This window comes from Protopterus annectens, chromosome 5.part0 (genome assembly GCF_019279795.1).
Source record: "Protopterus annectens isolate FY-2018-M chromosome 5.part0, PAN1.0, whole genome shotgun sequence".
Lineage (NCBI taxonomy): Eukaryota > Metazoa > Chordata > Ceratodontiformes > Protopteridae > Protopterus > Protopterus annectens.
In genome coordinates this window covers 1,210,102,092-1,210,116,452 of record NC_056735.1, presented here as the reverse complement: position 1 = coordinate 1,210,116,452, position 14,361 = coordinate 1,210,102,092, and the positions used below count along the sequence as shown (strand labels likewise).

General features: G+C 35.8%; 1 protein-coding gene across 5 annotated transcripts in view; it reads right to left on the bottom strand.

The window, feature by feature from the left end:
- CHST10 (carbohydrate sulfotransferase 10) overlaps positions 1–14,361 on the bottom strand; it is a 1,890,555-nt gene that overhangs the window by 1,478,374 nt on the left and 397,820 nt on the right. For 4 of the 5 annotated variants that reach the window (XM_044071078.1, XM_044071079.1, XM_044071080.1 and 1 more), the window contains exon 2: positions 8,548–8,683. In XM_044071078.1, the coding sequence (XP_043927013.1) occupies positions 8,548–8,683 (136 nt within the window). Of the gene's footprint in view, positions 1–8,547; positions 8,684–14,361 lie in introns of those variants that run through there. The other variant, XM_044071077.1, reaches the window with a different exon arrangement.

The following is a 14,361-nucleotide window of genomic DNA, read 5'->3' as shown; positions in this document are numbered from 1 at the left end:
ATGCCTAATAATTACCTCTGAATTTATGAATCTATAACACCTTTGTGAACACACAAACTAACAAGACGAGTGTCATCGCAGAATGCTGGGATTAAAATTTACAATGGCCAAATGAATCAACTTATTTTTAAGTATCTGCTCAAATTCGTGCTGCAAATGTAGAGGCAAAAATCTTCAATACATACTGATATACGTCCACAAAATTAATTTTTGTTGCTAAAAGTACCCACTCCGTGCAGTGGCTGGATTTTTGTTTGCAAAATGAAAAAGAAGGGAATCGGTGAAAAATCTAAACCTAAAGATCAGTCAAGGGGGAAAACAAGTGTCCCAAGGAAGACTCTAGCCATCATAACAGAATGGTCTGAGACCAGAACCCAAGTTTTCTCTAACAGACGGCAAGTCATAAAGACCAAATCAGCTTACCAAAAAATGGACTGTACACATCACAAAAAGACATGGGGAAAATTCCAAGAAACAGAACGTCACTGAATAATCATTTTGGACCCAGCATGATGGTGGACCTAAAGTACTATTAGAAAAGACAGCATTTGGACACATTTGCAGTTAAGAGTTCAAACAGTATAATACAGGAAAAAGTAAATATCTGTGAATAATGAAAACAATGACTTGCCTAGACATATAGTACACCCTTGCTAAGATTAATGATATTAGCTGGAAAAAAACAAAACTAGAAAATCACAATCAAAATCTAAACCAAATGTAACTGAAGTATTGAAAAGGATATAGAAAAATTAGAAGTGGGATCTTTAGAAAAGGGAAGAAAAAATTACATAGAAACTGATGGAATTTGTGTGAATACACGTAGAGTAGAACAGATTTCAAGAGGACGAGTAAAATTTAAGAGAGGGCAGGAACTGATCAAGTTGCATAATGCTAAGTGAAGAAAATTGTTATAATGTACTCGCATGCAATGACAAAATAAATGTTAGTATGTTTTCCATTTTCTTTTCTTTTACTGTGCATGTACCCATGTCACTTTCTTAATGAAGTTTAAAATAAATTACTAAATGTAACTGAATGAATTTACTAAAACTGCAAGTTCTCTAACCAGAATAAGGTTTTCACAAAACATGATGTGTTTTTCTCTCTCCCAATCTCTGTCTCTCATCCAACCAGTGCCCAGACTGCTAATCAATCTCAGGTCATCTGTGTCAGGGATCCCTTTGTGCCCTGGTGGTGGCTACCAGCAGATTCACTATTATCTGGCAGTCAAAGCTACCCAAGTGAAGGTTGCATCCTAGAGCATGGCACTTGCAAAGTTGGGTCAGAAGTTCTAAAGGATTCCGTTTTGGGACCGCAAAACTCTTTATTCTGTTTATTAATCATATTAAACAAAAACTTCCTAGACTTCCACTTGTTTATATGCTGTAATACTGCAGTATTTATGCAATCTTCAATAATGGTTTCAGCACAACCTCTGCTATACTCTCAGTATCTGACACAATCAATAACAACCTAAATGATGGCCTTCTTACAACTATTTACTTATTGTGGACATGACCCATGCCTTTTAAATGCTTATCACAAAATTCTGCTTGCTAAACTACAAAAAGTCAGCTTAGGAGAAAAAGTCATTGCCTGGCTCCATAAATACTTTGGCAGTACCACATTTCACGTTTACTCTAGCAAACAGTTGTCCACTAAAATACAGATACAAGGCTCTATTCTAGGCCCATTGTTGTTTTCTCTATTTATTAATGATATTTCTTCTGACTTACCTGAACTAAACCTTAACCTCTAAGTAGATGATACATCGCTTTAAAGGGATTCCCGCCACACTCCATCACTCCTCCAACTTCATTACATACTTCACCTATCACTCTCTACCTTATTACTTCTTCATCACAAAGCCTATCTCAAACCCCTACACTTTCTGCCTTCTTCCTTTCCTGTACCTTCCCTATATCCTAACAACCTATGAACATCTTAACTACTCTGATTTCCACCAGCCCTCTAAAGAAACATCCCTACCACCTATATCAGCCACCCTTAAACACATCAACATAACATCTACAACCAGCTATCTTCTCCCAAAGTATCATAGAGTTATCCATACTACCTATAAACACTACCAAGTCAAAATAACCCAATACATATTGAATCATCCCCTACTTCACGCACACAAACTACACAAACACCTCCTACTGGATGGTGACATTCATCCCAACCCATGCCCTACCAATAATAGTCCTGCTAACCCAGTTAGACCCTCACCCTCTACCTTTCACACCCCTACAAGGCCTCCTAACTCCTTCTTCATAGCTCACCTAAATATACAAAGTATAAATAATAAACTGACTCACCTTCATGCACTACTGGATTTACATGACTTTGACATCCTATGCCTAACCGAAACATGGTTAAAACCAGCAACCCAAGACCATGAAATCACCCCTCCAGGATACAACATTTTAAGAGTGGATCGCCTTAACAAAAAAGGTGGGGGAGTAGCCTTAATATATAAAGCAGGGCTCCTAGTCACTTTACTAGATATCCACCCACCATCTGATACCAATACTGAAATTCTTATCACTAAGCTTCAACTAAACACTTGTCAATCCATCTACATTATTTGCTCCTATTTACATTATTTGCTCCTATCTTCCTCCAGGTAATAACATCACCTCCCTAGAAAATATCCTTAGCTGGCTTTCCACAAACTATCCACAAGAAACCATAGTGTTAGGTGACTTTAATGTAGACTGGAATAGCTGTAATACTGATAACCAGACTAATTACATAAACCTACATGGCTTTTCCCAAACTACCACCTCACCCACCAGAATCCACAAACCTACCAATAAAGAAAGCACTTTAGATTGAATTCTAACAAATACTCAGTCCCTAACATATGTGGCAGGCATCTTACCAGACGACATTAGTGATCACTAACTTATATAATTAGACAAAAGTGTAATATTCCCTACCCTTCAACTTATAGAACTACTCGCTCCAATAAACATTTTAACCCTGAACACTTCCAAAATGAACTTAGTGTGTGCGATTGGGTCACCGCTAAAACACCTCCAGCTACGGGAAGCAGTGACACACTTCAATAAGTTCCCAGAAAGCTTGGACTACTATGCCCCTTCTTGTACTCTTAGTAACAGGACAAAAACTGCTCTATGGCTAACTAAGGAAACTACGCAAAAAAATTCTACTAAAATAAATTCTGGGCCAAATGGCGTACTACTAAAGACCCATCTGATCATTTAAAATTTAAACAGCTTAGAAATACTACTAAAGCATCAATACTATTAGATAAAAGAAACTTCTACTTTCAACTTCAACAGACCAACCAGCACAAACCACAAAAATTCTGGTCAGGTATCAATAGACTCCTACATCCAGGCCACTGAAAGACACCAACCCCATCAGGAATAGCCCAAGAAACTCCCAAACAAATTGGTGATACCTTTAATTTCTTCTTTACCAAAGTCATCCAGTCACTTGCTAACTATCTACCTCCTGTATCCTCTAATCTGCCCTCCTCCTCAAATAACTTACCACCTACATTCCATCTACAACCTGTTCCTACACTCCTTATCTGTACCCTTCTTTAAATTCTCAAACCATATACCCCCTCTGCTGACCTATTACCTGCTAAATATCTGCAAATAGCAGCTAAAGTTACTTCCTACCCTATTTCAATCCTAATAAATAGAACCATAACAAAAGGTACCATCCCATCCATCTGGAAAATCTCCCATATAATCCCTCTACACAAAGGTGGCAACTCAACAGAACTTTCCAACTTCCGTCCAACTGCCCTACTCTCCCTCTCTCTTAGCTAAAATTATGGAAAAATGCATCCACCATCAACTGTTAGACCATCTTCTCCAGAAGAGACTATTAGCCAACTCTCAGCATGGCTTTAGACAGCTCCATAGTACCACAACTGCTCTCCTATCATTGTCTGACCACATTAACAAAAACCGTAATAACACCCTGTCCTCTGCAATCTTTATTGATCTCTCAAAAGCATGTGACATGGTCAACCATCAGCTACTGTTAAATATTCTTAAGTCCCTCTCACTTGATACTCAAGCACTACAGTGGTTCAAGTCCTACTTAGATAACAGGCAGTGCTTTGGGCTAACAGTCTAGCCATCCACCTTCCTGTCACCCTTGGTGCAACCCAAGGTTCTATATTAGGTCCTCTTCTATTCTCAATTTTTATTAATGATCTAACTGTAAATATTCCCCAAGCTACATACATGCAATATGCAGACGACTCCATATTAATTTGCTCCACTACTGGTCCATCTGAACTGCAGTCCCTCACCCAAAATGTGTTTGAGTTAGTAGAAGAATGTTTTTTACAGCATTGTCTCCTCCTTAACCCCAAAAAGACTAAACTATTGCTCTTTACTCCCACACAAAAATCCACCCCAATTTACTTCATCATCAAATCTATTAATGGCACATTCATATCTCCTGACACTACCACCAAACTATTAGGAGTAACTATTGACCACAACCTTAACTATGACACTCATATCAACACCACAATAAAATCAGTTAACAGAAAACTAGGCTCCCTCTATACAATTAAACCCTTCCTTACTCCCATAGCTATAACTGCTATTTTCCACACTCACCTTATCTCATATCTCTTCTATGCCTCTCCTATATACACTAATATATCTAAAAGCAACCTCAACAAGCTGGCAATCTCCTACAATAACACTGCCAGATTTGCTACTGGCTCCCCTTTTAGAACCCACCACTGCCAAAATCTGAAACAACTGGGTTGGCTGGAACTGCATAATCAAATTCTATTCCACCAACTTATTATTGCCCATAAAACCCTTTATCACCCAGGCAGCACACCAATTCTCATGAGTCTAATCACCCCATATAAAAATCTTACAAACCTATGCTCAGCAAATAAACTACTGGTATCTAAAAAAAACCCAACAATAAAGCAGGGGACTCCCTTTTCTCCAACACTGTGGGAAAAAGCTGGAACCTACTTCCTGGTGACTCGCATCCCTTTATTCAACTGCGCTATTTAAAAAGAAACTTAAAATAAACTTTACAACCCAATGCCTATGTCCTTGTACTAACCCAGGCTAAAATTTCTCTTCCTGTTATCCTAGGTTATAGCACTAAACACTACTCATTTCATAGCCACTTTAAGACCACTACCTTCCAGGTTAAACTAATTGTACCCAGGAAAGACTGTAAAAACAGTACCCAGGAAAGACTGTATGAACACGTTACTGCCTTACAGATCAGTTACTGTCCTTATCTAAGTCTCCCTACCTTGTAAATAACTATCTATTCTCTTATGCCATATTTACAACTTTGATTTGGGAATCTCTGTCTTTCTTCTGAATACTCTTTTCTTCTATTATTGTTTGGTCCACAAAATAAAAATAAACTTTTTCTATTTTGTTTTAATTTTTTTTATCTATCATTATTGCTAAGTTACCATGTAAGCAAGTGTTTTGTCTGACAAGTGAACTGTAACTTAAGTTGCAATGTTCTGTTTGTTTTTGTTTTGTTTTTATGTGGAGCTTTTCTCCCTGGGCCTCTACTGAAAATGGACGTATATCCAGTTAGACTAGCCCAGTCAACAAATGTAAAACAAATAAATACATTATTAATCCAGGCAAACAGATGTCCCACAGTCCTGCAATATCAATTCCAGCAATCATTATCTGATGTCTTGTCAACTCTCTAACCAAAATGAACTCCAAATTAACTGCAAAAAGCAACATTATCATATCATTAATACAGTCCTCTCACAACTTAAACTCTGCTACAGGATACCACATCTACCATTTCCTACTGCTCAAAATGCCCTAAGAATGTCCTTCTCACTAAATCTGAACATTGTCTTCTATTCTTTTTGCACTCTACTTATACCACACAAAGACTACAAGTTGCTGGGAATAAAACTACCAGATCTGCCTTATTTGCAGGTGCCCATGTGCACCACAGTATCTATTTAAATGAGCTAAATTGGCTACCCATTAATGAAAGGCTCACGTATTTTCTATGTACTTCACTATATAACATTCTAAATGAAAGATCCCGATCCCACGAAAAGAAAACTACCAATCAAGGAACAGTCCTACTCCCTAAGAAATTATCAGGAGAACTTAATATCACTCAACTGTCCCCATTTAAGCCATTGGCAAAAAAGCCTATTCGCGAATTGGCCCAGCTCTCTGGAACAAAATGACAGCTGAAGCAAACATCAAGTATGCCCCTCTCTAAGCATCACTTCAAGGAGTTTGCTTGTAGATGCTTTAGGGACATTAGATAAACTCTTTGAAAGTCTTACATTTCTAAAAATTAAAACAGTCTCTCAACTGTGCTTTTTTGTCATTTAATTCTTCATTACTCCTGTGCTCTTATTATTCTCTAGGATTATATCTGTAATCTCTGTTTTTCACTAATTTGCACTTGAGTTTTTCACAGAAATTCAGTTTTAAACCTTTACAAGAAACAATTTTAAGTAAACAAACTGTATGACAATTCATGTAAACTGATAAAACCTAATGTAAACCTGATAACCTACTAGAAATGTATAAGAACTGTATACTATTCTACTTTATAAAAATGTATTACATCTGAACTTTCTAAAGTTCTACAACTAGGTAAACCTAACTCCATAATATTTGAATTGCATAACTTCAGTTTATTTGCACTGTTTATGGTTTCTTAGCCAGGGTCAAAGCTGAAAAGGGGTTCCTGTCCAGTCAACCTACCTGGTAGCCAAACAGAAAATAAACTAAATAAATAACATTTGCACTACTGTACATTACATGGGATCTCCTTGAAGTGGGCACCAGTGACCTTCAAGACCAGTCCATAAGTAAAACTTTCCTGTCACCATGGCAAAAATCCAGTATGCTGTTGTCAAACAGGGAACAGTTTTGGGGCCAAATGGAACTGTCATCTGGGCTGTCTCCCATTTTAGATATTTAAGGATGCAGACTGACCAGGTCCCCTCTCAAAAGGATTAATTTTGGCTGAGGTTATGGAACAGGCTCATCAGATTTCTCCCGAAATCCATGAAGATTTAAGTTAATGTACCCTTAAGTATTTCTCACTTAAAAAAAAAAAAAGACACAAAACAGACCAAATGATTCTGCTCTCCACAGCCAATGCCCATCACTGTATACCATTTGTGGAAAAACTCACAGATTCTTCTTAAGGAGGGGGGGGGGTGTCATCCTGCCACAGGGAAATCTGAACTCCTTTGGCTACCATTCCAGCATATAAAAACCCACAACCTCACCTCTAACCACAATGCTGATCCGACATTCAAAGTCTCTAAGACCACCTTTCTTTTCTGTTCTCGGCTGTTTGATATTGGATGATTGCCCCACTATAACCAGAAGTGCCAAGATACATGCCACTTTCTGGGAGTCCCTTCTTTAACATCTTAATGGAAGAGTTCTGAGTATTTACTCTTAAGTTACTGAACTACGGACATTATTTGGTTACTAGTGACCTTATGTAAAAGTGTTTACATTTTCTGCTTTATCAACTCTGTAATGTGGACATCTGATTGTATTTCATGGCGCTATTTGGCATTTTATGCATATAACAACTTAATTTACTGGTAGTCCTGCTTGCCTTATGACATGGGTCACTGCAGAAAAAATGTTCTGGGCAAGTGCACTTACATCCTTAACAAAAGAATAATTTACACAATAGACAATAGACATAGTTTACAATGTAATTGCCTATATGACACCATTCACATTACTTATAATCACTACTTATTAGCCAGTTTGGGAAAATGTTTGTTGTCTCACTTTTCAGTATAAGAAATACACAAATGTCAACTTACATAAGATTTTGTACAATGCAACTGCTCATTACAGAAACAGAAAATGAATTACAGACTAAGATGAATGTTACACTGTAGTTAATAGTAAAAAGTAAACTCCACCATTAGCATTTATTATGTACTTAAGAGTCAGAATAGATAGCCATTTTCAAAGGAGCTAAATGAAGAAAGCCACAGTTTTGTAAACAGTTAAACATAGTGACTGCAATGGAAAGTGTCAATAATTAGAGTGCACAGTGATACATGCAATAATTATCCAATGCAAAAAAAAAAAAAAAGAAAACACAAACAGGCTTTACATTGTGAAACCTCAGTCAAACACCATAGCTCAAAAATAAAAATGATCATGAATATTGCATGCAACTATGTACAACCTGTAGGTGTGTCAATATAACAGAATGCAACCTGGTCAAATCTACAAAGTCTATGCTTTGTGAAGTGATGCAAATCCCATTTTCAGGGCAGTTAAGTCCTGTTCTAAGTGGTATGAAGACAAGCAGTGATAATCATTCTGTTAATTATTCAGTGACTCTATGATGGAGTAGTTGCTCCTGATTTAAGAAAACACAAATGCGAATGCAGGCTCAATACAATGATTATTGAAATGTGAAATCACAGAACACTGGCACAGCAATGATTGTTTTTTCAGTAATCTGCAAAATGCAATTACTGGCTCACTTCGAAGACTTAATATGTTTTCTGTGATAACCTACCATTCTGACCTCTGAAAGGTGAAATCAGTTTAGTACCAAGATACATAAGGAATACTGAAATACTGGCACATCCAGCAAAGAGCAACCACAATTTTCGCATGGTGTCAGGTGCACTCCATTTGTTCCTTTCAAATCCCTGATTAAAAAAAAATACACAGTATTACATACTTGTTATAAAACTTGATTAATATAAAGGCTTAAAAAGTTGTACAGATTGTTTTTCAGAGATTAGCAATAGTCTAATAAGCCAATGCCCTAACCATGTTAATCAGGCTTTTCAAGTACTTGCATAACTCTTCTATTAACCACAATTATTTATGACAGTCTGCACAACCTTGATGCATGGTGGACATTTTAAATTACACTGGCAGTTGTTCACTTTTCAAAAAACTCAATTTCCCACCTTTACTTCCCCCAATACAGGCAAATATCTAACTCTGCAATTGGTCTTACCAATGTCAATTAATCTTCCTCCGATAGCTTAGGGAGGTTATGACCCTTAAGTACTCTCTTACTTGTCCTCCGGTTCCTTTTACCTCTATCATCGATGTATAAAGGTCTTTCTACTAATTTTCCAAAATCTTATCAATCTTTCTGATTTCTCTATCTTGTCTATACCTGGGTCCCTCAACTTTGATGTGTGAGATCTAACTTGTTGTTGTTGTCTCAGTGCTAACATTCTTGTACATCTTGGGTTGTTCTCTAAAAACACCAACCTTAAGGCAGCCACTTTGTTCTCATTCATCCCATCTAAATGGTCCAACATTTGTTGTTTAACCTCTTGTATATTTTCCTACATCTCCTTCCCTTTCTTCATTTTGCAACTCTGTGATTCTATGTTGCGCCCCTATATACCTGCCTTTTATCTAATGCCATGTCACTTTCTAGTTTATACCATCATCACTAGAATTTCTTTCTTCTCAGCCATAACATCTTTTACGGATTTCTATATCCTTATTCTGAAATGTTTCTATATTTCCTTTTAATTTTTTGTCCACTTACCTGTTTTTTGTCCCTTTTTTTTTTTGCAACAAAATAAGTAGGAAAATGCCAGTTCTATCCCCTATTCCTTCTTCCCAACTCCCATATGACCCTCGGTGCATGATCTAATATAATTATCAGATGCGCTGTCCAATCATGGTTTAATTTTACAGCACAAACTACAAGCTCTTGATGCTATTTTTACCAAAGTGTTGTGCCTGAGTAATAGGTATATTATCCCCTACTTCCCTCTGCCCTATACTATGTTTACATCTGGCAGTAACTGTATAAGACTCTTCCTTTTACTTGTAATTACCTCTGTTTTGGGCCTCCTGACAATCTGCAAATTCTGTTACCGTGTTCCATTCTCATGCCATTAACACCACTTACTGTTGGAAACCCAATATTTCCTGTATCTCTGTCTTTGGGAAGGTACAAGTAATTTAAATTTTTACCCCTCTCCAGTTTCAAGTAACTGCTACTTATCTCCCAGCTTTGTCCTTGAACACCTCGTCCGGTTGAAATTATTCATCCTTTTCTAGAATCATTACTCCTTTCATATTTCAAATCTGTGTATCACTATTTTCTTTCTTACACTCCTTTATAAAATTCTCACTTTCTAGGTCATTCACATGCATTTCCTACAGCAGGGTTATCGAAACCTCACTCATACAGACAAGTCCTGACATATCCCTCTTCTTCCTATTGACCAAGCTATTTACATTCCATGTTATAACTTTCACACTCATTTCTTGTGCATGTGTCTCTTTCCTGGTTTTAATTTTATTTTTGCAGTAGTATGGTTAGCAATTGCCAACTTTTGCACAGTCCCCATTTTGTATTAACTTCATAGCCCATTTCTTCAGTGGCATTCTTTTTTCTTGTAGTAATAAAGTTCTAGACTAATAATGCTTTAAATATGCCTACTTTCATATTATACACAAAATCTGACAACTTAATCCAACCTCATTTCTCAGGGTCTCAGCTCACACGGTGCTATATTTAATTTGTTTGCTTCACATGGCTATTGATTTGGGAATTACCCCACCACCACCAATGATCATCTTGTTAAATACCTTTTTTTATATTGGAAACAAGTTGCACGGATTCCCCAGTAAGTGCTTGTTCACCTTAGTTGTAGCAAGTGGAAGAAAGTGCTTCTCTCCTTAATGTAAAAACTGACATTCATTGTCCAAAACACGAAGATAAAAACGGTACATCCAACAAATAGTTGTAAAATACATCCAAACAGTGGTTAAGCGCTTTCACCCGAAACTCGGGATTCTTTAGAACACTGTGTAGTAGATTGAGACGCCTTAAATAAATTTTTTGGCGCCAACATGGTTTTAAAATATTAAAGGGACCATGCCCTGTTATTATGTTCACCGTAAACACACATCAAAATCACTTCATAATAAACAACTTCATCCACTAATGTTTCAAACCAACAATATAAACATCGATATCAAAAATTAAAAACAACCTTTCTATTGGGAACACGAGTCTGAAACCTCGTATTATTTGTAAAAATGATATTGTGAACCTCCGATGTTACTTACTATATATACATATATGTTTTATCAACAATTCAGAATTAGATGTCTCACTAAATGACATCTTACAATAATATGCGGAAAGCCTCAACTATATCTATAAAATTCTTATAAAATTATAAAAAATTGTAAAAAACCTTACTAAAGTGTTTACTAAGATTTCCCGTCTTCAATTAATTGCAATCAAGCCCTTACCGCTCGTTCTATTAAAATTCGGTAATCACATTATATGGATTTACTGTTTATTACACTTGCAAAACTTACAAAGACAGTAATTTAAAAATAATGAATTTACTTACTTTCGCTTTCTATACATAAATTGTAAATAATAATCCTTAGTTATTGACTGTATATAACTAACTTACTGTTGATAAAATCCCTATCTCCTCGGATGTCCATTTATTAAATTATACGTTGCTTGGTTTGCTCTAACAATTTCATTACTGCTATTGGGAATATCATACCTAAATTCTGCCACCAGTTAAGAATGCTTTCTAAAAACAATGATTTTTGCTTTTGCTTTTTAAGGTGATGAATATACATACTCCCTATCCCACTGATAATAATACATATATACTGATTATTCCATGGGTAGTATTGCCCACAAAGATAACCAAACGCTGTCATGTAAGCTATTGTTAAATAACCGAAGGTCCATGATGAAAACAAAATGTTTCATCACCCCATGTTAAGTATTCCATAAATTATTGAATTAATGAAACAAAATAAGTAATCATAAACGGATGTGTAGATGAAGTTGTACCATCCTAAAACACTAATTAACCTATCCAAAATACATGTAATAAATCTAGTACATCTATGCTATATTAAATTACCAATACTAACCCAAAATAATAAAAATGCTAATAAAAAAATGTTAATAAAAAAGTATCTGACAATATTTTTCTATACCAGAAATTGGAAGATAGTGTAAACTGATGTAAAATAATCAGAATGAGAGTTAATGAAGGGAACTTAAAAATCTACCTTAAAATACTAATGGAATAAGATGGGTTTTAATGAAATAGTTTCATTTAACCCAGGAGAGGTGGTAGCATCTAAGAAAATTTGCCACCATACCTCCTTAAATAGTAAACGCATTTTAGGGTCTCCCCCTCTGGGGTCAAATTTGACAATATCAATAATTGAAAATTTAAATCCTTTAATGTGCCCCTTTGTTTTTATGTGTCTGGATAAGGCATTAGTAGAATCCTTTTTCTTCATTTTGTAATTATGTTCATAAATACGTTTGTTTAACGCTCTCTCTGTCTTTCCCACATAGAAACAGGGACATTCATTATACATCACCAAATATACAACCATTTTTGAGTTGCAGCTACCCTTTAAAAACTTAATTCTCGTTCTAATGATGTTTTGTAACTTGATTTCCTTATTTTCATTAATATAGTTACATTGACTGCAACTTCCACATTTCTTAGTATAATTTTCCGTTGATGTGTGATTCTTCCAATCACATTGTGTATGTTTTTGTAATAACCTTTTTAAATTGTTACCCATCTTGTACACTATTCCTGGCTTTCTTCCCATCATATCTAACAATATGGTATCACTAGTTATTAGATGCCAATATTTTGTCAATAATTCAGTAATAGTGCTAGATAAGGGACTGTATAACATAATGTATGTTCTCTGATGGTTACTATTAGTTAGTATTCCCTGTGCTAATATTCATACTAGTGTGGGTATCTCCCATTAACTGTCCCCCTATTACTAATATTGGTTTGTATTTCTTCCGCCATTCTTCCAAAATGTATTGAATCACATTGTCCATCATATCTACCGGGTATCCCCTATCTTTGAACATATTGGTTATATTTGTCAATTCTCTGACCAACACTGTATGGTCGAAAGTCATTCTACAGGCCCTGATACACTGACCCTTAAATATGTCATATTTTAATTTGGGGGGATGATAACTGTTATAATCCAAATAGTTGTTGGAAAATGTGCTTTTCCTGTGTATTCTGGACATCATTTTCCATCATGTTCATAAACATAAGTGTCCAAATATGCTATTCCAGTTGTACTGTATGAACAAGTGAATTTTAAATATTTATTGCTATAATTTAGGAACTGTAAAAAATGTTCCAATTTTTCAATACTGGAGTTCCAAAAAATGTAGATGTCATCAGGAAATGTAGAATAGTACTGGATATGAGTGAAATAAGAACAAGGGAACAGAGTGTTCATTTCACAATCCAACATGACCAGGTTGGCAAATATGGGAGCACAAGCTGCTCCCATAGCTACCCCCCCTGGTCTGTTTGAAATATTCACGTAAAAAAAGTTCCAATTTTTCAATACTGGAGTTCCAAAGAATGTAGATGTCATCAGGAAATCTAGAATAGTACTGGATATGAGTGAAATAAGAACAAGGGAACAGAGTGTTCATTTCACAATCCAACATGACCAGGTTGGCAAATATGGGAGCACAAGCTGCTCCCATAGCTACCCCCCCTGGTCTGTTTGAAATATTCACCCTCAAAATAGATAAAGTTGTTGTCTAAGACTATACTCATGCACTCAGTGATTAGTTTGACTTCTTCCCATTCTAAATTTGAATATTTTCTGATACTATTTGAGAAGGCCTCAAGTCCTTCCTCTCTGGGTATACATGAGAATAAATCAATCACATCTATAGTGACGAACAACCAGCCTTTGGCTCCATTTATCAACAGGGTATACCTTCAAAAATTCCCAGGAATCTTTTACCATGTGTGGTATTTTGTCATAAATATGTTTAAGTTTCACATCTATATATTTTCCTATTGGGAAAGTTTTTGATTCACTTCCAGATATGATAGGTCTAAAGGGGGGATTGTCTATACTTTTGTGGATTTTAGGAATTCCTACCAATGTAGCTAATCTTGGATATTTCACTGTCATGAATTCATATATCTCTTTGCTAATCCTACCGTCTATTAAATATTTCTCTAGGTATGAATCAATTCTTCGGTAGACAATATTAATTTCATTAAGTGAGATTGATTCATAATTACCTGTATCATATAGTGTGTCATTCATCTTTTTATTATATTCAAGACTCTCATATATTATAATTTCCCCACCTTTGTTAGGTTTCATCACCCTTATGCTGCAATCTGTTCATAGTTCTTTTAATGTTTCATTTTCTCCTGTGGTTAAAATACTATCATTTAAATTGAGCAGTCTTCTATATAAATTATAAAGTTCCCTAGTCATAATTCTTTCATATGTTTCAACCACCGGGTAGCTAGGGGGTATATAGGAACTCTTAAAT